The sequence below is a fragment of the Felis catus genome, chromosome E3 (assembly GCF_018350175.1).
Source record: "Felis catus isolate Fca126 chromosome E3, F.catus_Fca126_mat1.0, whole genome shotgun sequence".
Taxonomy (NCBI): Eukaryota; Metazoa; Chordata; class Mammalia; order Carnivora; family Felidae; genus Felis; species Felis catus.
In genome coordinates, this window is record NC_058383.1 from 32,295,609 (window position 1) to 32,318,713 (window position 23,105).

Below are 23,105 nucleotides of genomic sequence, written 5' to 3' on the forward strand. Positions count from 1 at the left end.
CTGTGCCTCCCAGAATCAGTTCGTGGTCCCCAAATGCGCCTCTGAGCCCGAATCGTCCCCTCCAGGCGGGTGCTGGGTCCTCCATCCCTCCACTCTGGGCGACAGCTCTTTCTCTCCTAGGCGGCGTCCGCAGTGAGCCCCGCCCCCGGACCCCCGCCCCGCCCCCGGACCCTCGCCAGCCCCGCCCCCCGGACCCTCGCCAGCCTCGCCCCCGCCCGGTCGGCCGAACCCACCTCCCCCAGCCCGCGACTGCGCTCTAGGCCCCGCGCGCCCCGCCTCCACCCGCGACCTGCACCCAGGCAGCACCGCGGAGCGCAAGCTCCCCCCCGCCGCTCCCCACCGGGCCCAAGGCAGCGAGAGGCGGAGTCCTTGAGCCTGGGCTGTGGGCTCCAGGTGGGCTCTGGGGAGAGGATGAAGCAGGTAGGGCCGCGGGGAGGCCGGGGGCAGGAGGGTGGGGGAGATGACAGGCGGAGCCTGCGGGAGCGCTGGGGGAAGCGAGGAGGAGGGATGAGGAGGAGGGATGCGCCGGCCGGGGCCTGGGCCTGGGCCGGACCCCAAGTGGTCCTCCTGGACCCAGGAGGGTGGAAGGCCTGGGATTGCAGCCGCGGGGGAGGGGCCCTGCCAGCGAGGGGGTGGGGTGGGGATGTGCACCGCCTGCCTGCCTGCCACCTCTGTTTGGTGTCCCCCAGGCCCTGGTGGACGATACTGAGGACGTGTCCCTGGACTTTGGCAACGAAGAGGAGCTGGCCTTTCGGAAAGCCAAGATTAGGTATGTTAGGGACCCGGCTTTGGCAAGCATCACCCACAGCTGGAAATTCACTTAATTACATTGACTCACACACCCATTCACTCATTCATTCAGAATGTGTTGAGCACCTAGTGTGTGCCAGGCATAGGACTAGGGACATACCCTGGGCAGATCAGACAAGGTCCCTACCCTCCTGGGGCCTAAAGTCTGGGGTGCTGGGGGAGTAACAGTGAACAGGCATATAAAGATGGTCATGAGATAATGACAGAGTATGAGAAGATTTGGGAAGAAACTCAACAGGTGATGAGGGAAGGCCGTGCAGTCCGGAAGGGCCTCTCTGGGGAGGTGGCGTTTGAACTGTGACCTGAATGCTGAGAAGCCAGCCATGGGAGACTCTGGAGGAAGACTGTTCCAAGCAGAAGAACAGCAGGTGCAAAGGCCCTGGGGCTGTGTTGGAAGGTTGGAGAAAGGCCCCTGTGTCTGGGGGTGGTGGGGAAAGGCGAGGGGTTGGCAGGAGGCTGGAGAGCGGGACAGGGGCTTAGCTTTTTATTCTTACCCCTGCGTCAGCACCAGGCAGACTGACCTAGTATCCTGGGTTGAGTCACTTGCCTACCAGAGATCTTCCCAGAAGGTGGCAGGACTAGGGTGTGAGGAATGACCCACAGACACGGTTGCCGATGACCTGGGCAGCTGCCACATCTAGAAACGCCCATGGATGGGGCGCCTGGGTGGCGCAGTCGGTTAAGCGTCCGACTTCAGCCAGGTCACGATCTCGTGGTCCGTGAGTTCGAGCCCCGCGTCAGGCTCTGGGCTGATGGCTCGGAGCCTGGAGCCTGTTTCCGATTCTGTGTCTCCCTCTCTCTCTGCCCCTCCCCCGTTCATGCTTTGTCTCTCTCTGTCCCCAAAATAAAAATAAACGTTGAAAAAAAAATTAAAAAAAAAAAAAAAAATAGAAACGCCCATGGCTCAGCCACCCTTACTCCCATCTCTCCTTCCAGCCCTCCGAGTCAGCGGGGTGGGGGTCTGGTGCCTACCTGCCGTTCCTTTTCAGTTCTCGATCCAAATCCACTGAAGCCCAAATTGGAATGTGACTGCACCGGGCTACTACGACAAATTACTATAAACTTGTTGGCTTAAAAAGAGCCGAAATTTATTCGCTCACGCTTCTGTAGGCCGGAGGTCCAAAATCAGTGTCACTAGGCCAAAAGAAGGCGTCGGCAGGACCATACCCCGCCGGAGGCTGTCGGGGAAAATCTGGCCCTTGCCTTTTGCAGCTTCCGGTGGGTGCGAGGCCAGCCCCGTAGCATCTCTGAATCTCTCCCCGCTCCATTTCACGCTGCCTTTTCTGTGTCAGACGTCCCTGTCTTCCTCCGCTGGGGTTGCTTGTGAATGCATCTGGGGCCCGTCCGGATTATCGAGGATAAGCCCTCCGTCTCAGGATCCTTCACTTAATCACACAAGCAGAGTCCCTTTTGCCACGTCAAGTGACATCCACAGGTGCCAGGGATTAGGACCTGGATATTGGGGGAGGGGCATTCTTCAGCCTGCCGTAATGACCCGTGACTAATTGTCTTTCAGGAAAGACACTGTAAGGGAACTGGAATCCTGGGAGAAAATCTTATAGAGCATCCGTACTCATTATATGGCCAACTCTGGGCTGGTGGCCGGGACTACATACATACAGGACACACTCCCTTCCTTTATGGAGTTGTCCAGTCTGGAGCAGGGATGGTCCACCCCAACATGGCCGACATCTTGGGCTGGATGATTCTTTGTTGTAGGGGTTGTCCTGTGCATTGTAGGATACTAGCAGTGTTCCTGGTCTCTACCCACCGGATGCCAGTAATGAATCTAGACACGGCCAGGTGTCCCCCTGGGGGCAGACTTGCCCCTAGCTGACAATTGCTGGTGAGGGGGTAATGGGCGTAGGTGTTCCCGTGGCTGTTGTGTCTCAGTGTTTAAATCTCGTGGTGGGCAAGAGCTTGAGCAATTGTCCTGGTTAGGGGAGCGGCAGCAGCTGAGACCTGAAGGGTGGGGAGGAGTTAGCCAAGCAGGGAAGGCAGGAAGGGTGTGACACGCACTGGTTTGGAGGTGAGACCATGAGTTTCAGGAGTTGACAGTGGTTCACTGTGACTCAAGACCAAGGACGCCGGGTGGGTGTCTGAGCAGAGGATGCTGCCAGACCCCGAAGGGCTCGTAAGCACAGTTGTAGAGCTCTGCTGTGCACTAGAACTTTCTGTGAGGACGGGAATGTGCTATATCTGTGCTGTCCAATATGGTAGCCACCAGCCACCCTGTGGTTCTTCACCTTTTGGTATGTGGCTAGTGTGAACTTTGGGTGGAACTTTGGACATTTGATCTTACTTTGTTTATTTATGTTTTAAAGATTTTATTATCTTATTTTATTGTGTATTAATTTATTTTGAGAGAGAGCGTGAGCACAGGTAGAGAGAGAGGGAGGCAGAGAGAATCCCAAGCAGGATCGGCACCATCAGCGCAGAGCGTCACATGGGGCTGGAACTCACGAGCCATGAGATCATGACCTGAATCGAAATCAAGAGTCACACTCTACCCACTGAGCTGCCCCGGTGCCCGTAAAGATTGTATCGTTTTAAGTAATCTCTACACCCAACATGGGGCTCGAACTCACAACCCTGAGATCAAGAATTCCATGCTCCACCAACTGAGCCAGCCAGGCGCCCCTAATTGTATTTAAATTTCACTAACCACATGCAGCTACCATATTGGACAGTGCAGTTCTAGAGTTGGGTCACCACTGTAGAGCTTTGCTCCGGGCAGTGACAGGATCGGAGTTGCAGGACGGAGGATGGACGGTAGAGGAAGGTGGAAACAGGGAGCAGAAGCTTGGACCGCGGTGCTGGCAGGGGTGATGGAGGGCAGTGGGGGTGCCCAGAGGCACGTAGGCAGTAGAATCAGCCAGCCTTGGTGATGGTCAAGATGTAGGGTGGGGACAGGGACAGTAAAAGGGCGACGCCCGGGTTTCTGGCCTAGTGATCGCGGCAAAGGAACACTTCTGGGCTCACGGATGTTGGGTTCAGGAAGTCCTTGTTGGATTGTACTGGAATGTCTACTAGCCGGGTCTCGTGGGCAGCTGAGGAGAGAGGCTGAGAGCTGGAGGGATCGTCTGGGCAGCATCCAGAGGTCAGGGGGGCCACAGCTCATGAACCCAAATGTGTCTCAGAGCCGCCAATCCCAGAATCCTCTGGTGTGCCTCATGCAGGTTTCTGGGCCCAGCTCTGCACCTGCTTAACCAGATCCACAGGGCACGGGCCTGGGAACGCGAATTTAAAATAGCATCTCTCCTTGACTCTGATGATCAAGGATATGGAGATGGCTGGAAATTCTTGAGGATAAGTGAGCTCCTGGATAGCAGGGCGGAAAGGGGGTTCTAAACGTGGTCAATGGAGGGGTTTCACGGGGTCCAGGAACCCTCTGAAAAGTAGTGTCTAAGTTTCCTATGTGTTGCTTTAGGAAAAGGATTGAGACTTTTATTAGATTGCCAAATGAGCCCATGATTCAAAGGAGTTAAGAGTCACTGGTACAGAGCAAGAATCACTTGGGAATGTCCTGTTGAAACGGATGCCAGGTTGACTTTGAAGGGAGGTGACGTGACGGAAGGGGCCCTATAGCAGGAGTCTGGGATATTGGGGCCACTTCTTTTACTGCTTGCTGTCTTTGTGGTTTTGGAAAGGTCACCTTGTTTCGCTGAGCCTCCTTAACCTGTCTGTAAAATGGGTATAATTGTACCAGCTTGACCTCACCGTGTGGATTTTATACAATTTGTTGAGCAAATAATTAGCCAACATCTGCTGGATATCAGGCGCTGAGCCATGGGGTAGAGACCAGACCTGTTCCTCCCCTTCCTGTCTAGGTCATCGAGTTCTAGGTCATCGAGGTGCAGTGTTGTGGAAGGGGGTCTTGGGGGGGGGCACCTGGCAGTATCGGGGGAGGATGCGATCCCACAGCACACCTGGGCAGGTAGAGGAACTGTTAGCCAAGTTCTCTGAGTGTGTGTGTGCGTGTGTGTGTGTGTGTGTGTGTGTGTGTGTGTGTGTGTCTGTGTTCCTCACTGGCTTCCTTTTCCTCTTTCTTCCTCCCTTTTCTTTCTTTCTTTCTTTCTTTCCTTTTCTTTTCTTTTCTTTTCTTTTCTTTCTTTCTTTCTCTTTCTTTCTTTCTTTCTTTCTTTCTTTCTTTCTTTCTCCCTTTCTTTCTTTCTCCCTTTTCTTTTTCTTTCTTTCTTTCTCCCTTTTCTTTTCTTTCTTTCTCCCTTTTCTTTTCTTTCTTTCTTTCTTTCTTTCTTTCCTTCCTTCCTTCTTTCTTTCTTTCTTTCTTTCTTTCTTTCTTTCTTTCTTTCTTTCTTTCTTTCTTTCTCCCTTTCCTTTTCTTTCTTTCTGTCTCCCTTTTCTTTCCTTTTCTTCCTTCCTTCCTTCCTTCTTCCTTTCCTTTCCTTTCCTTTCCTTTCCTTTCCTTTCCTTTCCTTTCCTTTCCTTTCCCCCCTCTCTCTCGCTTTCTTTCTTTCCTTTTTTTTAATTGTGGAAAAACCCCACAACCTGAAAGTTACCAGTTTTAACGACTTTTAAGCCTACCATTCAGTAGCATTAAATATATTTGTGCTGTTGTGAAGCACACCGCAGAACTTTCTTGCAGATCTGAAGCTCAGTACCCATTAAACACCTCCCCCTTTCCCCCGCCCCAGTCCCTGGCATCCAGCTTTCTTTTTCCTGTCCCTGTGAATGTGACAACTTCGGATAATTCGTGTAAGTGGAATCAGACAGAATCTGTGCCTGGCTCATTTCACTTAACATAAATGCCCTTGAGGTACGTCCATATTTTAGCAGGTGTCAGAATTTCCTTCCTTTTTAAAGGCTGAACAGTGATATACCACACTGAGTCCTTCCGTTTTTCTGTCGGTGGACCCTGGCTTGCTTCTTGGGTTTAGCTCTTGCGAATAGTACCTCCAGGAACGTGGATACACACATATATCTTCCAGACCCTGCTTTCAATGCATACCCAGCTGTGGAACTGCTGTGTCCTGAGGAAATTCTGTGTGTAATTTTTTGGGGAACTTCCGTACCATTTTCCATAACACTTGTATCATTTGGCAATTCTGCCAGCGATGGGCAGGACTAATTTCTCCACATCTTCACCAGCACTTGTTATTTTCTGTTTTTTTTTTTTCATAGTAGCCATCCCGATGGATGTGGGGTGTCTCATGGGGTGTCGATTGACATTTCGTTGGTGATTGTTGATGAGAATCTTCTACTGCGCCTGTTGGCTATTTGTATGTCTTCCTTCGAGAAATGTCCATCCAAGTCCTTTGTTCATGTCTTTTTAAAAATTGTTCTTAATGTTATTCATTTTTGAGAGATGGAGAGAGACAGAGCATGAGTGGGGGAGGAGCAGAGAGAGGGAGACGCAGAATCTGAAGCAGGCTCCAGGCTCCGAGTTGTCAGCACAGACCTGGACGTGGGGCTTGAACTCATGAACCGGGAGATCGTGACCTGAGCCAAAGTCGGATGCTTAACTGACTGAGCCACCCAGGCGCCCCTCTTTGCTCATTTTTTAATCGGGTGGAGTTTTTGCCGTTGAGTTGTAGGACTTCTTTATATACCGTGTATGTTAATCCCTTATGAGATATGTGATTTGCAGATATTCTCTCCCATTCCATAGGTTGTCTTTCCATTCTGTTGATTGTGTCCTTTGATGCACAAAAGTTTTTTAGTTGGACGTAGTTCTCTTTGTCTATTTTTACCTCCGTTATTGTTGCTTTTGGTGTCCTATTGTGTTGTGTGTGTTTTAAATTGGAATATAACTCACATATCATAAACCAGCTTTTAAAGTTTATGTTTTTTAATTTATTTTGAGAGACAGATAGAGAGCAAGTGGGGAGGGGGCAGAGAGAGAGAGAGAGAGAGGGAGACAGAATTCCAAGTAGGCTTCACACCGTCAGTGCAGAGCCCGATGCTAGATTCGAAGTCACGAATCGTGTGATCGTGACCTGAGCCGAAATCAAGAGACAGATGCTTAACCGACTGAGCCCGTAGACCACCCTTGTAAAGAATACACCTCAGTGTGGTTTTCAGTGTATTCACAAGGTTGTGCAGCCGTCTCCACTGACTGGTTCCAGAACTTTTTCATCTCCCCAGACAGGAACCCTGTACCCATTCAGCACTTACTTTCCCTACATCTCCCCCCACCCAGCCCCTGGCGACCATCCATCTACATTCTGCCCCTACAAATTTGCCTGCTCTGGATGTCTCATAGAAATGGAATCACCCAGCATGTGGCTTTTGTCTTTCTTCTTTTGCTAAGCGTCATGTTTTCCGGGTTTGACCGTGTTTGCACATTTCTTCGTTCCTTTTTGTGGCTGAATAATATTTCATCGTATGGCTAAAGCACATTTTGTTTTTCCATTTGTAAGTTGCTGGCCATTTGCATTATTTCTGCTCTTTAGTTCTTTAAAAAAATTTTTTTTAATGTTTATTTATTTTAGAGAGAGAGTGCAAGCTGGGGAGGGGCAGAGAGAGGGAGACACAGAATCCGAAGCAGGCTCCAGGCTCTGAGCTGTCAGCACAGAGCCCGACGTAGGGCTGAGATCACAAACCTTGAGATCATGACCTGAGCCAAAGCCAGACGCTTAACTGTATGAGCCACCCAGGTGCCCCTCTGCTCTTTGGTTCTTATGAAAAGTGCTGCTGTGAACATTCGTGTACAAGTGTTTCTGTGGACATTTGTTTTTCAGCTCTCTAGGGCATAAACCTAGGAGGGAGATTGCTGAGCCCTACAGCAGACTCTCTGTTTTAGCCACGCTGTGTTACAGACCCGCTTTGATTGAGTACTCTGGGCTTCCAGCTGCCTCGAGGAGTAGGAAGAGCCCAGACTCGAGATCAGACAGACCCAGGTTTGGATCTTGAGTCCACCCATCTCCAGCCAGGGTTCACTGAAGTCCAGGCCTGCCTGTCAGGTCATTTCCTCCAACCCATGGGCAATTCCACACTACCAGTGGGCAAATACAACACTGCCCTGGGAGACCCAGGACATTCCCAGGAAGACCTGATGGTAACCCTGTACTCGCAGTGACCTTGACCAAGTCAGAGCACCTCCTAGATCCCCATCTTCTTGTCTGTCCAGTGGGGATCACGTTGGCTCTATTGTAGGGTTGCGTAAAGGGGACTAGGTGAGGCGACAGACGTATATAGCCGGCTGAGTGGGACCCCTGGCGCCTTGCGTGGCTTTCATAAATGGTGCCTGTTATCCGCCTTCTGTGTGACTTCTGTGTCCTCCTGCTGTGGGCAGGGCCAGGGTGGGGGCATGTCCTCAGGTGGAACAGGACATCACACTGCGGCTGTCCCTGGAGCAGGAGACTGTCTCCTGTTGAAAGTTATGTCTATACTCTCAAGGCACCGTCTTTACACAATGCGCGTAGACCCAAAGGCCATGGGGTCCCGTGGATCCCCCTGAGTAGGGTTGTTTCCTCTTGCCGCGGACAGAGTTCTTACATCTGATTTTGGTCCTAATTGTCAGGGCTGGTTTGTTGGCGGGGTTCAGTCGGTGTTGCATGGCTGGTCCTCACCCGGCCCAGGGTCTCGAGTTGAGGAGGATGCTGTCCCATGGTCCCAGATGCCCCAGGGAGTCACATGTTAGCGGGGGCCAGGCCCTTGGGCAAAAATCACCAGGAGTCAAAACTACCCCCGCAAATCCCTGACCAGTCCGTCCAGCAGAATAATGTTCTGCCTCTCAGGAAGTCTCTCCACTGTCGCTTTGTGCTCCCAGGCGGGATATAAAGCCTGCTCATCCAAATGAGCCGCCGATGGAATTGTTGGCTGTTTTTGAGGGGAAGTTAGAGGGAATGAAAAGTAATAGTAATAGCAAACACCGACCCCGCAATTACGATTCATTTAATCTGTATCGCGAACCCGTGAAATGGATACGATGGTTTTTAGTGCTTTCAGGGCGAAGGCAATTGACAGACTGGAGGGAGTTGCTCAGGGGCGCGCGGCTAGGAGGCTGCAGATCTGAGCCCTAGAGTCTGAATCTTGCATCACACCCTGCTGAGGGGGCCAGATGCTCACGCAGGGAGGGACACTTGGGATGAACCGTGGGAACAGCACTTGTAGGGCTTCCGTGTGGGGGGGAATACGTTACATTGTCCCCTGTGTCCCTGGGAGTGCTGCATTGCTCCCGGTGTTCAGAGCGGGTTTTCTTGACGTCAGCACTAATTGCTATTTGGGATCGATAATTCTGCCTTGCGGGGGTTGTCTTGTGCATTGTACGATTTTAGCAACAGTAGCATTGCACCCTATCCCCAAGTGACAGCCAGGAAAGTCTCCAGAGTGGCCAGATGTCTCCTAGGGGCAAAATTACCCCTGTTGAGAACCCTGATTGGGTTATTCTCCCTCCCTCCCTCCCTCTAGGGTTTGGATTTGGATAAGTTAAATTTACATTTGAGGGAACTCAGAGCATTCCCAACCCCTCTACGTTTGACATTGACCCAAGGGAAGCTGGTGGGGTGAGAGGTAAGGAAGGAGCAGTCGGCATGTGACCACAGACAGAGCCTTGGTGGCCACTTGCAATGCTCTGAAATCAACACAGGTGCATCTCTAATTGCCACACACACACACACACACACACACACACACACACGCGCGTGCACGCGCGCACACACACACACACACACACACACACACACACACACCATGCTCCAACACAGAAAGGAGGAGAAGAATTTCGGTTTTTCTTTGTTGTTATCCCAGAAAGTGTTCGCCTCAGTAATTGAGGACCCCTCCCCTGGACCCCTGTCCCCAGTGACCTTGGGGAGGTCGTGCTGCCCCTCCCCCCACTCTGAAATCTATTTTAAACATCTAGAAATACAACACGTAAGCAGGTCCCACCAAGAGCTGAGGGTTTAATTTTAAGGAAGGTCCATGATTACCAAGGAAAACAGCCTGCAGAATCAGGGAACTGGACAAATTTCGGTTCTCTTTGATTAGAGCACAGAATTCATATTTTGAAATTAACTCCTGTATCAACAGCAGCCTAACTTCCCCTTACTTACATTTCTTGCTAACATGAAATCGATTGCATAAGCCCCGCCAACAATAAAATCACCAGAAGGAGATTTTTGCTCAAGTGTGGCCCACACAATCAGGGAGGGCACTGGGGGATGGTGGTCAGGTTCTGATGTTTGATATCGGACAGGAGGCTAACTGTGAGGACCCATAGGATTTAATTCACTCATTCATTTATTCTGGGCTGATGCTACTGACGTGTGGGGCCAGATGTTCTTTTTTTAATTTATTTTTTTTAAGTTTAGGTACTTATTTTGAGACAGACTGAGACCGTGTGAGTGGGGGAGGGGCAGAGAGCGAGAGAGAGAGCAAGAGAGCGAGAGAGAGAGTGAGAGGGAGAGAGAGAGAGAATCCCAAGCAGGCTCCGCAATGTCAGCGCAGAGCCTGATGCGGGGCTTGAACCTGAGCCGTGAGATCATGACCTCAGCCGAAACCAAGAATCAGACGCTGAACCGACTGAGCCACCGGCTGCTCCCAGGGCCTGACGTTCTTTGTTGAGAGGACTGTCTTGTGCACCGTAGCAGCATTTCTTGGCCACTACCCCACTGGATCGTAGCGGTCCCCGAGTTGTGGCAACCGAAAATGTCTCCAGATATTTATTGCTTTTGCAAAAGGAGCAAAATCACTTCCCTTTTGAGAACCACTGGTTTATTCTTGAGCACACTTCATTTGGTTGTTAAATCAACAGAAACTTTCTAGAGCCTCTGTGTGCTGAACACTGTCTTGGGGGACACAGAGAAAACCAGACAGGCCTGGTTCTGGTCCTCATGGAACTGACATTTTAACTAAGGAGAAGGCAGTGACCATCGAAGCAAGTATCTATTAAACAAAGAAACTTTAGAGAGGGATAGTCCCAGGAAGGGAAAGCCAGCAATGTAGGAAGTGAGGAGTGAGAGGGAGAGACAGTTGGAGATTGATTAGGGGGATGGACATGTGAGGCTTTGAAGAGCCCAGTGGCGAATTTGGAATTTCATCTGCGTCTGATGGGCGATCTTTGTAGAGATATGAGCAGGGAGGGGATGGTGTGATCTGACCGACACTTGAGAAAGTTGCCTGTGACTGGCATGTGGCCATAGGGCAAGGGTGGAAGCAGCGAGATGTGTTAGGAGGCTGGTGAAGGGGCCAGAGTGGAAGTTGCTGGTGGCCTGGACTGGCTGAACTCCAGGCACACGCTTGGGGACTTGGCTCAGACGGACCTTTGTGCAGATTCTTCTAGCTCCGGGGGTGGGAGTCCAAGGTCGGAGAGAGATGGTTGGAAGCGGTGGGGCGGGGAGCCTAGATGCAGGTTTTGGAGCCTCGGGGTCCCAACTTCATCAGCATCTCCGGGGACCTCAAAGAAGGGGCAAGACTTCGGGTCCTCAGGCCCCGTCCCTGAAGGTGCCGACTCAGTCCCTGTGGATATGGGTGTGGAAACCTCCGGCAGCATAGCTTTTCTGTGTCCCAGGCCCCTCGGGAGATTTTTCTCGGTTGTCCCTTTGTGGATGATAGGGAGTGTGCCCACTGTCTTCGGCACGGGAGGGTGGGTACAGAAACCAAGCTTAGCCCTCAATTGTGCCAGGTGGTGCTCGTGAATTTCCTTAGTAGAGACCAACTCAGTGGGTCTGGGTGAGAATGTGATGGGCCAGCTCCGGGGCGGGGCCCTTCCACGGCCCTGAGGAAATCCTCTCACACCGGGGCTCAGTCTTGGGTGTCCCGGGGCGGCCTAGTCACTCCTCGCTTGTTACAGGAGCAAGGTACTTTCAAGGTGACTCAGACGCAGCCACAGCTCGTTGTAGTAGATCCTGACCTTCTTCCTGCGTTGCAATACACATGACTCTCTGCCCTGGATTTTAAAGTACTTTACAATCGAAATTGCAGAGGAATAGTCAGGGGTACTGATTCCAAGCCTCCGACATACTCTCTTAGGCCAGGAAGGTATTTTAAATGAGTTTGATTTTACCTATTTATTTACTTGTTGATTTATACATTTTTTTATGTTTATTCATTTTTGAGAGAGGGAGAGAGACGGAGCGTGAGCGGGGGAGGGGCAGAGAGCGAGGGAGGCACAGAACCCGAAGCAGGCTCCAGGCTCCGAGCTGTCCGCACAGAGCCCGACGTGGGGCTCGAACTCACGGACTGTGAGATCATGACCTGAGCCGAAGTCGGATGCTTAATCGCTGAGCCACCCTGGCGCCCCTAAAAATTACTTATTTCTTAAACAATTTTGAAGACCAGTTCAAAACATGTGTATGTTGATTGCAAGTTTAATTCCATGTCCTTGGACAACTTAAACTACAGTTTTCATTGCAGCATTAGTCATTGTTTGGGCCCCAAATTGACCCACAAACACCCGCATACATACACATGCGCAGCAGTGACGAAACTCACTGTTCTCGATGTGATGGTTTGTGGGCCCCAGATGAAGAAATCATAAAACACAGCAACAGCATACGTTGATAGAAAATAATATTTTGGGGGCACCTGGGTGGCTCAGTCGGTTAAGCGACTGGCTCTTAATTTTGGTTCAGGTTGTGAGCTCCCGGTTTGTGAAATCAAGCCCCACGTCAGGCTGACAGTGCAGAGCCTGCTTGGGATTCTCGCCCTCCCTCTCTGCCCCTCCCCTGCTGTGCTCTGTCTCTCTCTCTCTCTCTCACTCTCAAAATAAATAAACATGAAAAAAAACTTTTTAAAGAAAATATTTTGAATCAACATCCTGAAAAGGACTTAAAAACCTTTCTACTTTGAAATAAATTCAAACTTATCAGAAAGCAAGAACAGTACAGAGAACTAACACATGCCCTTGACCTGGGTTTACCAGCTGTTAATACTTTGCTGTGTGTGTGTGTGTGTGTGTGTGTGTGTGTGTGTGTAGGTGTGTATGCATACCAACCCAGGATTACCCACTGCATTTAGTTATTCTGGAATATTCCTAGCCTTTCTTTTTTTAATTTTTAATTTTAGAGAGAGAGCACGCGTGTGAGCAGAAGAGAAGGGCAGAGGGAGGGAGAGACAGACGACAGAGAGACCGGAGAGAAGGGAAGACAGAATCCCAAGCAGGCTCTGCACCATCAGCACAGAGCCCCATGTGGGGCTTGAGCTCACCAGCTGTGAGATTGTGACCTGAGCCAAAATCGAGAGGCAGATGCTTAACCGACCGAGCCACCCAGGCACCTCTCAAGCTCTGTCACTATTGAATAGGTGGCCCAGAAATGGCATTTTTTGCCCTCCCCCACCTCTGAGCTGCACCCCAGCCCCCAGAATGGTCTTTGATTCTCTTCGCCAAAGAACCCAGGGTTCCTTAGAGAGGAGCCGGTTCCAAATCTGGATGCAGAAACTGCTCTGTCTGCATGTGGCAAATTCTTTTGTTGCCAGAAAGAACAAATATGTTTTGAAATGTCACACAAATTCTAAAGAACCCAGTTTAACAGGGCTCCCACGGGCTGTGCTGGTGATTCGGTATCTGCTGAATGAATTAACAGTTAAGTTCATTAATATGAATTAATATGATTTCTGTTCTCCCATTAAATAACCTACAAGTTGGGCCCTACCACCCACGGCCTTTGTTTCCAAGGTGCTGTAAGATGCACGTTCAGTTATAGCTGTTGGGGGTGTGGGGCAAGAAATGAATACCATGTTAATAATTGTGTCCATTTGTGCGTACGTCCTGATTCCAGAAACGTTAAAATGGCCAAAATGGAAGGAGAGACCGGATTCTCTCCATTTTGTGGATGAGGCAGCTGAAGCTTCCAAGATTCAGGCAAGAGACCCAACCTCACACAATAGCTAACATCTGATGCCTTCAAATGCTGCCCTTTCTGGCAAAATCTAGTAGGTCTTGAGAAATAAAAGCACATACATGGGTGAGTTAGGTGAATTCTGCTTTCTATTTTCAGTGCCCAAAGAAAGCACCCCACTCAGATCCAGGGTAAAAACAAATAACAATACGGATTTCTTACCTTGTTCAACTTCTCTGAGGTGCCTGCCACCTGCTCTAAAATACCTGTGTGCTGGCTTCTACTCCAGCCTTCTGGAAAATCAGTCCTTTCTCTCCCTCGGTTAATAACTCTAGGTCTCCCATTTAAAAGAGGTGAGCGTAACAGCATCTGCCCCTATGGCCTCATCCCCCTACCCCCACCTCTCTCCAAGTAAGCCTGGGACCCTTCATTTTACCACCTGGATTCTTAGAGGAACCTGACTCTCCTTGTCCTTCCTCCATTTGAAACCACCTGACAAAACATAACGTGGGTTACAGTTAAAACTCTTCAACATTAGAGCCTGTATCAGTTAGCTCCTGCTGCATAACAAATTACGTCAGACTTAGCGGGTTCAGACAGCAAACATTTATTATCTCACACTGTGAAGGTCAGCAGTGTGGGAGCAGCTTAGCTGAGTGGTTCTGGTTCTGGGTCTCATGAGGCTGCAGTCAAGTGATTAGCCAAGGCTGAGGTCATCTGAAGGTCCAACTGGGGCTGGAGGAGCCACTTCCAAGATGGCGCCTTCACATGGCTGTTGGTTGGGCCCCTCAGCTCCTTGCCATGTGGGCCTCTCCATAGTGCTGACAACAGAAGACAGCTGGCTTCTCCCAGGGAGAGAGAGGAAGAGAGCAAGAGAAAGTGACCAATCTCAGAAGTGACATACAGTCATTTGTAGTATATTCTATCAGTCATGCAGACCAGCCCTGGTTCACTGTGGGAGGTGACTATACAAGGGTGTGAACACCAGGAGATTGGGATCACTGGGGAACATCTCAGAGGCTGGGTACTTACAGAGCCCAGCCCAAAGAAGGAACGGATGTGCGTGTGGGCACAGAGTGCCCCCCGGGCTCCAGGCACTGGTATGAAGTAGATATGATTATCACCATTTTTCAGGGGAGGAAGCTGGACCAGGAAGGTAGAGTCACTTGTCTAAGGTCACACACTAAATAGGAGAACTGAAATTTGCAAGGCAGTCATCTACTTCCTTGGCTACTTAAAAAAAAAAAAATATGAACATATATATATATATATTATAGAGAATTCCAAACACGCATACCACATAGAATAAAATCATGAACCCCATGGACCCATCACTCAGCTTCAGAAATGATAAACTCATGGCCAGTCCTTTGAATTATCCCCTGGTTATTTTGAAGCAAACCCCAGACATCACATCATGTCACTTCAAGCATAATTTGATATGTTCTCTCTAAAAGAAAACTCATTTTTATTTTTATTTAAAGGACATTTTCTTTTTCTTTTCTTTTTTTTTTTTTTTTAAGCTTATTGATTTTGAGAGAGAGGGCCAGAGTGCATGCAGGGGAGGGGCAGAGAAAGAGGGAGAGAGAATCCCAAGCAGGCTCTGCACTGTCAGTGCACAGCCTGACGTGGGGCTTGATCCCATGAACTGCGAGATCGTGACCTGAGCTGAAATCAAGAGTCGGACGCTTAACCGACTGAGCCACCCAGGCGCCCCGAGAAAACTTACTTTTGAAAGCAGAACCACAGTAGAATTCCTCACTTTAAAATAATAATTCCCAAATACTGTGAAATATCCAGCCAGTGTCCAAAGTTTCTTGATTGTCTCATAATTTTATTTACTTATTTGTTGGAATTGCAGCCCAGTAACATTCCCACGTTGCCGGATTTCTTAGGTCCTTTTAACCCATAAGCTCCCCAGTCTCCTTCTGTCTTTTCTAACCCTTTGCCATTGCTTTGATGGTCTGTAGAGCTTCCTCCAGTCTGGATTTTGTTTGTCCTTCAGTATTTTCCTTGGCCCCCTAGATTTCTTGCACTTTAGTAGTTGGAGCCGGAGGCTGGATGGGATTCCAGTGTGGTTGATTTGACGCCAGTTTCAAGGGGCGGGGGGTGGGGTGTCCTTCCACCGGGGGCTCCTGATGCCTGCTTGTCCTCAGCTCTGTCCCTCCCTGAGTCCTCTCAGTGTGAACTGTAGTGATCTACAGTCTCCCCCTCGTTGACGTTTTGGTCATTGGCAGGTGTACGTTACAGAGACAGGGCACATTGTGTGTTAGATTCTTGCCCTTCATTCTCCTGTGTTGTAGACACAAGCGCGTCCTCTTTTTTCTCCCATAGGTGAGCGGAGGGCTTGTAAATATCAGATGAGTTGCAGATTGTTTCTCAGATGGTCCCACCGGTGGCCGGGCAGGAGCCTCTTCCAGCCGGTTTCTGAGTCTTTTGTCCGACTTCCATGGTCTTTGACAGCCTCCTTGCTACCTGGGGTGTACGGATGCCCCGGGCTTGTGTGCGTTTGTCCATCTGTGCCTGGAATCCCCCGCGTGGAGTCCAGAGGCCAGCGTCTTGGTGCATCTCTGGCCTCAGCTCCCAGGCTCTGTGGCCACACAGTGTGTCAGGTGGACCCAGACTCATCTCTTAGTGGATGTATTGGGGGGAGAGGTTTCACCAATGTCTGTGGCTCAGTGGGGGGCAGCTGACAGGTGTGGCAGCCTGGAAACTCTAGGCTGAAACGAAGGACTTGGGTTCTGGTGCAGAGTCTGCCGCTCAGAGCAGCTGCTAGCACTTAGCGAGCCTTCCCGACCCGTCTTTGGGCAGACCCGGTTCCCTCCAGGGCGTGAAGCCAGAGAGAAGGGAGGTGGGGCCTGATTCCAGCTGCCATTACCTACATAAATGCTTCTTTGCTCAGAGCCTGGGGCGATTCACTTCACCTTGCTTCCTGGCTTCCTCATCTGCAAGATGCCTCTGTGTCCCCTTCCTACCTGGCTTCCTTGGGCTCAATTGTCCCAAGGTTGGTGTTATGGGTTGACTTGTCTCCTCTCCCCCCAGAAAAGATCTGTGGAAGTTCTAACCTCTAGTCCCGCAAAAGGTGAGCTTATTTGGTAAGAGGGTCTTTGCATTTGCAGATAGGATTAGTTAAGATGAGGTCACACTGGAGCAGGGTGGGCTGCTAATGCAGAGTGACTGGTGTCCTTATAAAAAGCCAACCCCGGGAAGGCAGGCCCGTTGAGGACGCCGTGCGACACCGGGGGCAGAGATTGGGGTGAGGCAGCCACAAGCCCAGGCACGCCACCAGAAGGTAGCGGAGCGGCACGGGATGGATCGTCCCCCACGGCCCTCAGCGGAACCAGCCCGGTCCACGCTGTGAGTTTGGATTTCTGGCCTCCGGGTGGGCAGGGAGAACTTTCTGTTGTTTTAAGTCACCCTGCTGGCGGTGCTTTGTTCACAGTAGCTCCAGGAGACGAATACAGCGGGTGGCTGCTTTCCCCGGTTCCTGCCACCCCCAGGTTGCTCTGAGGCCCCAGCAGCACTGGCATCACCTGGATGCTCATTGAGATGCAGACTCTCGCCCCACCCCCGCTCCCGCCCTCCCGAATCAGAATCCTGATTGAACGAGGGACCCAGGTGATCCCTCTGTGGAAGAAGGGGGTGGAATGGCGAGTCCCCGATGCACTGTGTCTGGGAGCAGCTGGCATTTATTGAAGCCCCGCTGCCCGCCAGGCAGTGCCCCAAACCCTCAGGAACCTTATCGTCCCCTCGTGGGTTCCCCGCATCTCCCTGCAGTCAGCGCTGCCACCGTGCACGTGCTGCTCCGCTTGGGGCACGTGATTCACGTGAACTACGCCTGATTGGCACCCCACCCCCACCCCAGCAGCCCTTCTCGCCCCGTTTCATGGGTGAGGAGAACGGGACTCTCACAGAGAGGTGAAGCCACCTGCTCAGGGTCACCCAGGTCTTCGGTGGTGGAGCTGGGATGTGAACCCGGCCAGACCGCTGATCAGCGTGTCCCAACTTGTACCCAGAGCCGCTACTCACCGCTCCCCCCGCGCCCCCTTCTTTGGGAGAGCTCCTGAGGGCGGCTCTCATTTCCCCATTTCTTTTCTCTCGCTTGGAAGTCGTGGTAAACTACACATCATGTAAAATTGGCCATTTTTAACCATTTAAAGTGAACGATTCTGTGACAGGCGTGGAACCATCACCATTGTCTGGTTCTAGAAACTTTGCATCCCCCCGAAAGGAAACCCCCTTGCCCATTGAACACAAACTCCCCGTTCCTCTGTCCCCCTGCCCCCTGCAGCCTCTCCTGTGCTTGCCGTCCCTCTAGATTGGCCTGTTCCGGATGTTTCCCAGGAGTGGAATCCTACCCTACGTGCCCCGGCTGCTTTGGCTCAGCATTTCCATTTGTTTTCCAGGTTCCTCCGCGTTGTAGCAGGTGTTAGCCCTTCGTCCCTTCTTTTTTTTCATGTTTTCTATTGTGGTTACATATGCATCATCTAAAATGGACCATTGCGACCATTTCCAAGTACAGCTCGGTGCTGGTAAGTACGTTCACATTGTTGCGCAAGCGTCACCGCCGTCCGTCTGCCAAACCGAAACTCGGTACGCATTGAGCAATGACTCTGTTCCCTCGCCGTCCTGCTCTGCTGGCTGTGTGAACCTGCCTGCTCTAGATTCCTCGTGCAGGTGGATCCGACAGTATCTCTGCCTTTTTGTCTGGCTTCTTTCACTTAAGCCTCACGCTTTCAAGGTTTGTCCTCCCGATGGCCTGTGTCCATGCTTCCTTCCTCTCTGTGGCCGTATAATGTCCCGCCATGTGGATCGGTCCTATTTTGTTCATCTACCTAGCGCTGGGCACGTTTCGGCCATCGGGAAGGTTGCTGCTGTGCACACACACGTGCAGGTTTTGCTGGAAGACAGGTTTTCCGTTGTTTTGGCTTCCAGTTGTTGTGAAAACTCTGGGCTCTGTGGCTGGGGGAGGGGCAGGTGTCTCTGCCTTGGTGCCCTCCCGGGAAAGAGGGGAGGATCCCCCCAGAGGGCCCGCATGGGCCGAGCAGCCAGGGGCCCACTGACTTGTCTCTGGGGGTCCACTTTAACTTGCTGCTAAGCCTGTCCAGCCTCTAAAGTTGGGATGCCTCTTTAAGAAGAAATAAAGAACAGAAACAAGTTACAATCCTGGCAACCCAGAGGGAAGTCTGGTTATTTTGTTGGTTTGTTTGTTTAAATTTGCTAAAACACTCAGACTTCTGTCGTGCTGACCTTTGAATCCAAGCCGTGAGGACATAGCGGTCCGCATCTGTGTAGGCGTCCCAACTGTCTGAAAACCTGCCTGTCCCGGGCTCAGTTGACAGAGGTGGAAGGGGGACATTGTCACTTGAGGCAACGAGTGACTCTGCAGGACAGAGGTGTGAACACTACCTCTGGGGCATTCTGGAGAGGAAACCTCCGATTCTGTGCAGACGTTTCGCCCCCCCCCCCCCCCCCCCCCGGCTGGCCAGGCCCACGGGGTTTCAGAAGGGCACAGAGGGGTCCCCGCTTTTAGAGGCCGGAGGGACCCGCACCTGTTTGGTTTTTTTTGCTCCTGGAGCTGAGTCCATGTTGAGGAAGGAATAGGGAGGGCCCCTTGATTGAGAGGAGCCCACGAGTCCCCTGAGGTGTAGTTAAAATGCAGATGGGGGCTCAGGAGGCCTGGTGGGGGTCTGCTGATCACACGTTTCCAGTGAGACCCCAGCAGTCGAGGGGAGCGGATGAGGGATGGGCAGGCGGTGTTGCGCCTGGGGGTCCCCTTCCTCCCACGTCTTCGTGCTGGCACGCTGCTGGGAGCGGAAGAGACACCTGACTCTAAGTGGGCGTCGGGGCTGAAGAAATAAATAGCACGCTGCTCATTTTTAACAGTTGGGGGAAAACCTCTGACAGAGGATGTCTAAAAGGAGCATCACCAGCCCAGGCTTTCTCCCCGCCCGCCCCCCACCCCCCCCCCAACAAATTGTAACCATGAATGAGAAACAGCAGAGTGATTAGCCACAGCCACCTGATGCCCCCTCTCGTCTGGTGTCCTAGGGATTTCCTGTCCAGGAACGTCAGGCACCTGGGGCAGATGTTGTCCTCCCATCTTATAGATGAGTAAACCGAGGCCCTGAGCCTCGGCCAGGGCCGTGCATTCACTCGACAAGGATGGTGTGCGAGCCTGGGTCTAGGTTCTCTGGCTCTCCCTGCCCCCACTGTCTCTGGGTAGTGGCTGGGCAGGCATTTATGTTGCAAGTAGGAGTGGCCTTTTGTTGGTTGGTTGGTTGGTGGTTTCTTTCTTTCTTTCCTTTTTTTTTTTTTTTTTTTTTTTTTGGTGCGAGGAGCTGGTAAGCCCAGAAGAAAGGACCTGCTTTCTGGAATTTTCCTCATGCATCCAACTGTAATGGTCAGTTACTCAGTTGGGGATTTTTAGGTCTGGATTTTTATTTTGACCACAGATAACCCCCAGAATATCAATTCGTGGGCTTGGTTTATTCTTGCCTCAATGCAAAGTTGAGGTTGCCTCTGATTTCTTTTTCTACTTTTTAATTTTAATTTACATAAAAGTACAGAGAACAGTGAGCCTCCATTGGGATCAACACGTGGCCAGTGTTACATCCTCACCCCTGCATCCACTCCAGCCCCTGGGTCGTTGGGATGCAAATTCTAGGCACAACCTCATATGCTTGGTTGGTTGGTTGTGGCAGAGTAAACCGAGGAGTAAAGATACGGTCTTTCCTCATCCTTTGTCCCAGTGAAAAGCAGAGCTTTTCCCAGTGTCTGAAGGATGATATATATGACATATGATATATATGATATATATGATATATATCATATGTCATATATATCATGTAAATCATATATATGATATATATCATATTCATATCTATCATGTAAATCATATATATGATATCATATTCATATATATCATGTAAATCATATATATGATATATATAAAATGTATATTCTATAATCTAATTAAATATATATAGTTTTTGTTTTTGTTTTAAGTATGCTTCATGCCCAGTGCGGAGCCCAACATGGGGCTTGAACTCACGACCCTGACATCAAGAGTCGGATGCTTCAGTGACTGAGCCACCCGGGTACCCCTGAAGGAGGAGGTTTTAAATTGAAGGAAGAGAACGTAAAATAGAATGTTTGCTGAAGAATTCAAGCTGGAGATAGTCTTTAAAAACCAGAGCATGATTTTCAAAGTAATTTAAACAAACACAAGACAATTTTTTGAGATACTGTTCAATCTCTGCTGAATTTGGGATTAAACCAACCTTTCCCCCTCAAGTCAGACCTTCCTTAGAAGCGTATGGGAGGGGCGCCTGGGTAGTTCGGTCGGTTAGGCGTCTGACTCTTGATTTCAGCTCAGGTCATGATCTCACAGTTTGTGACATCGAGCCCCCTGTCGGGCTTTGCACTGATAGCCCGGAGCCTGCTTGGGATTCTCTGTCTCCCTCTCTCTTTCTCTCTCTTTCCCTCCCCTGCTCACCTTCTCAAAATTAACCTTAAAAAAAAAAAATGGGACAGGGGACTTGTGTCCTTGTGGGACCTCCCCCTATTTTATTTTATTTTATTTACTTTGTTTAGACACAGCCTCTCCCCAACCCCCATCCACCACCCTCTGTGTCCATTTTTTAGAGCAGTTTTAGGTTTACAGAAAAATTGAGCAAACAGTACAGAGTCCCCATGAGCCCTCCCCCGCCCCAAAGTTTCCCCTATTAACAGCTTGCATTAGTGTCTTGGATGTGTTACAAACCAACACGGCATTGTTACCTACAGTCCCTTGTTTACATGAGGGTCCGTGCTGGCGGTGGGCATTTTCTAGGCTTTGACATAAGCATAATGACATGTATCCACCATTGTGTTGTGGAGAGTATTTCACTGCCCTGAAAATCCCCGTATTCTTCTCTCCCTTCCCCCCACTGTCCACAACCCCTAGCAACTTTTTTTTTTTTTAAACTGTGTCTACCGTTCAGTTTTTCCCAGAATGTCCCTAGTGTTGGAGTCCTACAGTAAGCAGCCTTTTCACACTGACCTGATTTTGTAACATGCATCTAAGGTTCCTCTTGGCCTTTTCATGCCTTGAGAGCTCATTGCTTTTTAGGGCTGAATAACATTCCCCTGTGTGGAAGGACCCACAGACGATCGATTCACCTATTGAGGACATCTTGGGTCACTCCCAGTTTGGGGCAGTGATGCATAAGGTTGCTGTAAATAACTGTGTCCTGTGGTAGGTGTGGACTGAAGTTTTAGACTCATTTGAGTAAATCCTGAGCAGCGTGATTACTGGATTGTATCACATGTAGAGTTTTTAGGGTGATTTGCAAAGATTTCTCTGGTCAGGAGCTTCAAGCAAAACTTTTCAAAGGTATAATGTACATAAAGTACGCTAAAGTAGATGGTTTGAACTTTTTTTTTTGAAGTTTATTTTGAGGAGGAGAAAGGGGGCAAGTAGGGGAGGAGCAGAGAGAGATGGAGAGAGAAAGAATTTCAGGCAGGCTCTGCACCATCAGTGCAGAACCCAGTGTGGGGCTCGAACCCAAGAACCGTGAGATCATGACCTGAGCCGAAGTTAGATGCTTAACCAACTGGGCCACCCAGGTGCCCCTGGTTTGAACTTTTATACATGTATCCAGACGAGATGGAGATACAGAGTGTCTCCGTCATCTTTGTCACCTCAGTCACCCTCCCCTCAACCACCCCCAGAGAAAAAGATGTGGGGTGTGGGGGGAGGGAAGGGGGGGGCCATTAGTAGCAATTAGCTTTATTTTGGTTTGTTTTTAAAAATTTTTTCACTTTTATTTATTTTAGAGCATGAGCTCTCCAGTGAACAGAGAGGGAGGGAGACACTATATGAATGAGAGGATAAGAATCTCAAGCAGGCTCCCTGCTCCGCGTGGAGCCTGACGCAGGGCTTGTTTGTACAACCCTGGGATCCCGGCCTGAGCCGAAATCGAAATCAAGACTCAGATGCTCAACCCACCGAGCCAGCCAGGCGCCCCTATTTTGATTTGTTTTGAATAGCGCACAGTGTCATCATTGTTTATGCCGGTCTGGGGCAGAGGCTGGCATACTTTCTGGGTAAGAACATTGTCGACTTGGCAGGCTAGCGAATGAGTAAGCGTGGCTGTGTTCCAATAAAACTTTACTTACAAAACAGGAAGTGGACCAGATTGGGCTCCTGGGCCAGAGTTTATGAGTCCAGAGTACAGTGGTGCTTTTCCTTTGCAAAATTCAGGTCTGGGCTGCGCTGCAGGCCCGGCCCCGCCTGCCCTGGGAGGGGGTAGTAGCCTGGCGCACACCTTTATGCTTCCTCAGGTGGCTTGTACGCGTCTTCCGGGCCGAGAACCTTCCATATCCCCTCCGAGGGGAAGACCGCAGCTGTGGGGCACAGAACTGTGAACATGGATTTACACTAAAACACACGCCCGTAAGGACTCAACCCCCCCCCCCCCCACCCCCGACCACACCTGAAGCAATTTCATTTCCTCTCCTCTCCCTTCCTCCTCCTCCTCTTCTCTGGGCCTGGCCTCTCGAGGGTCGCCT

The 23,105-nt window shown here is 50.5% G+C and overlaps 1 protein-coding gene and 1 long non-coding RNA gene across 8 annotated transcripts in view; one reads left to right on the top strand and one right to left on the bottom strand.

Moving 5' to 3' along the window:
• The first annotated feature begins 211 nt into the window (after nucleotides 1–211).
• Nucleotides 212–23,105, top strand: part of TVP23A (trans-golgi network vesicle protein 23 homolog A) — a 39,380-nt gene continuing 16,486 nt past the window's right edge. For 6 of the 7 annotated variants that reach the window (XM_011290568.3, XR_006590911.1, XR_006590910.1 and 3 more), the window contains exons 1-2: nucleotides 278–420; nucleotides 690–769. In XM_011290568.3, the coding sequence (XP_011288870.1) occupies nucleotides 412–420; nucleotides 690–769 (89 nt within the window). In that variant the 5' untranslated portion in view covers nucleotides 278–411. Of the gene's footprint in view, nucleotides 421–689; nucleotides 770–23,105 lie in introns of all 7 variants that reach the window. The other variant, XR_006590915.1, reaches the window with a different exon arrangement.
• LOC123382485 lies at nucleotides 14,142–15,099 on the bottom strand. Its single transcript, XR_006590916.1, has 2 exons — nucleotides 14,583–15,099; nucleotides 14,142–14,392 (listed from the first exon to the last, which is right to left on the bottom strand). It is a non-coding gene; the product is annotated as an uncharacterized LOC123382485 (long non-coding RNA).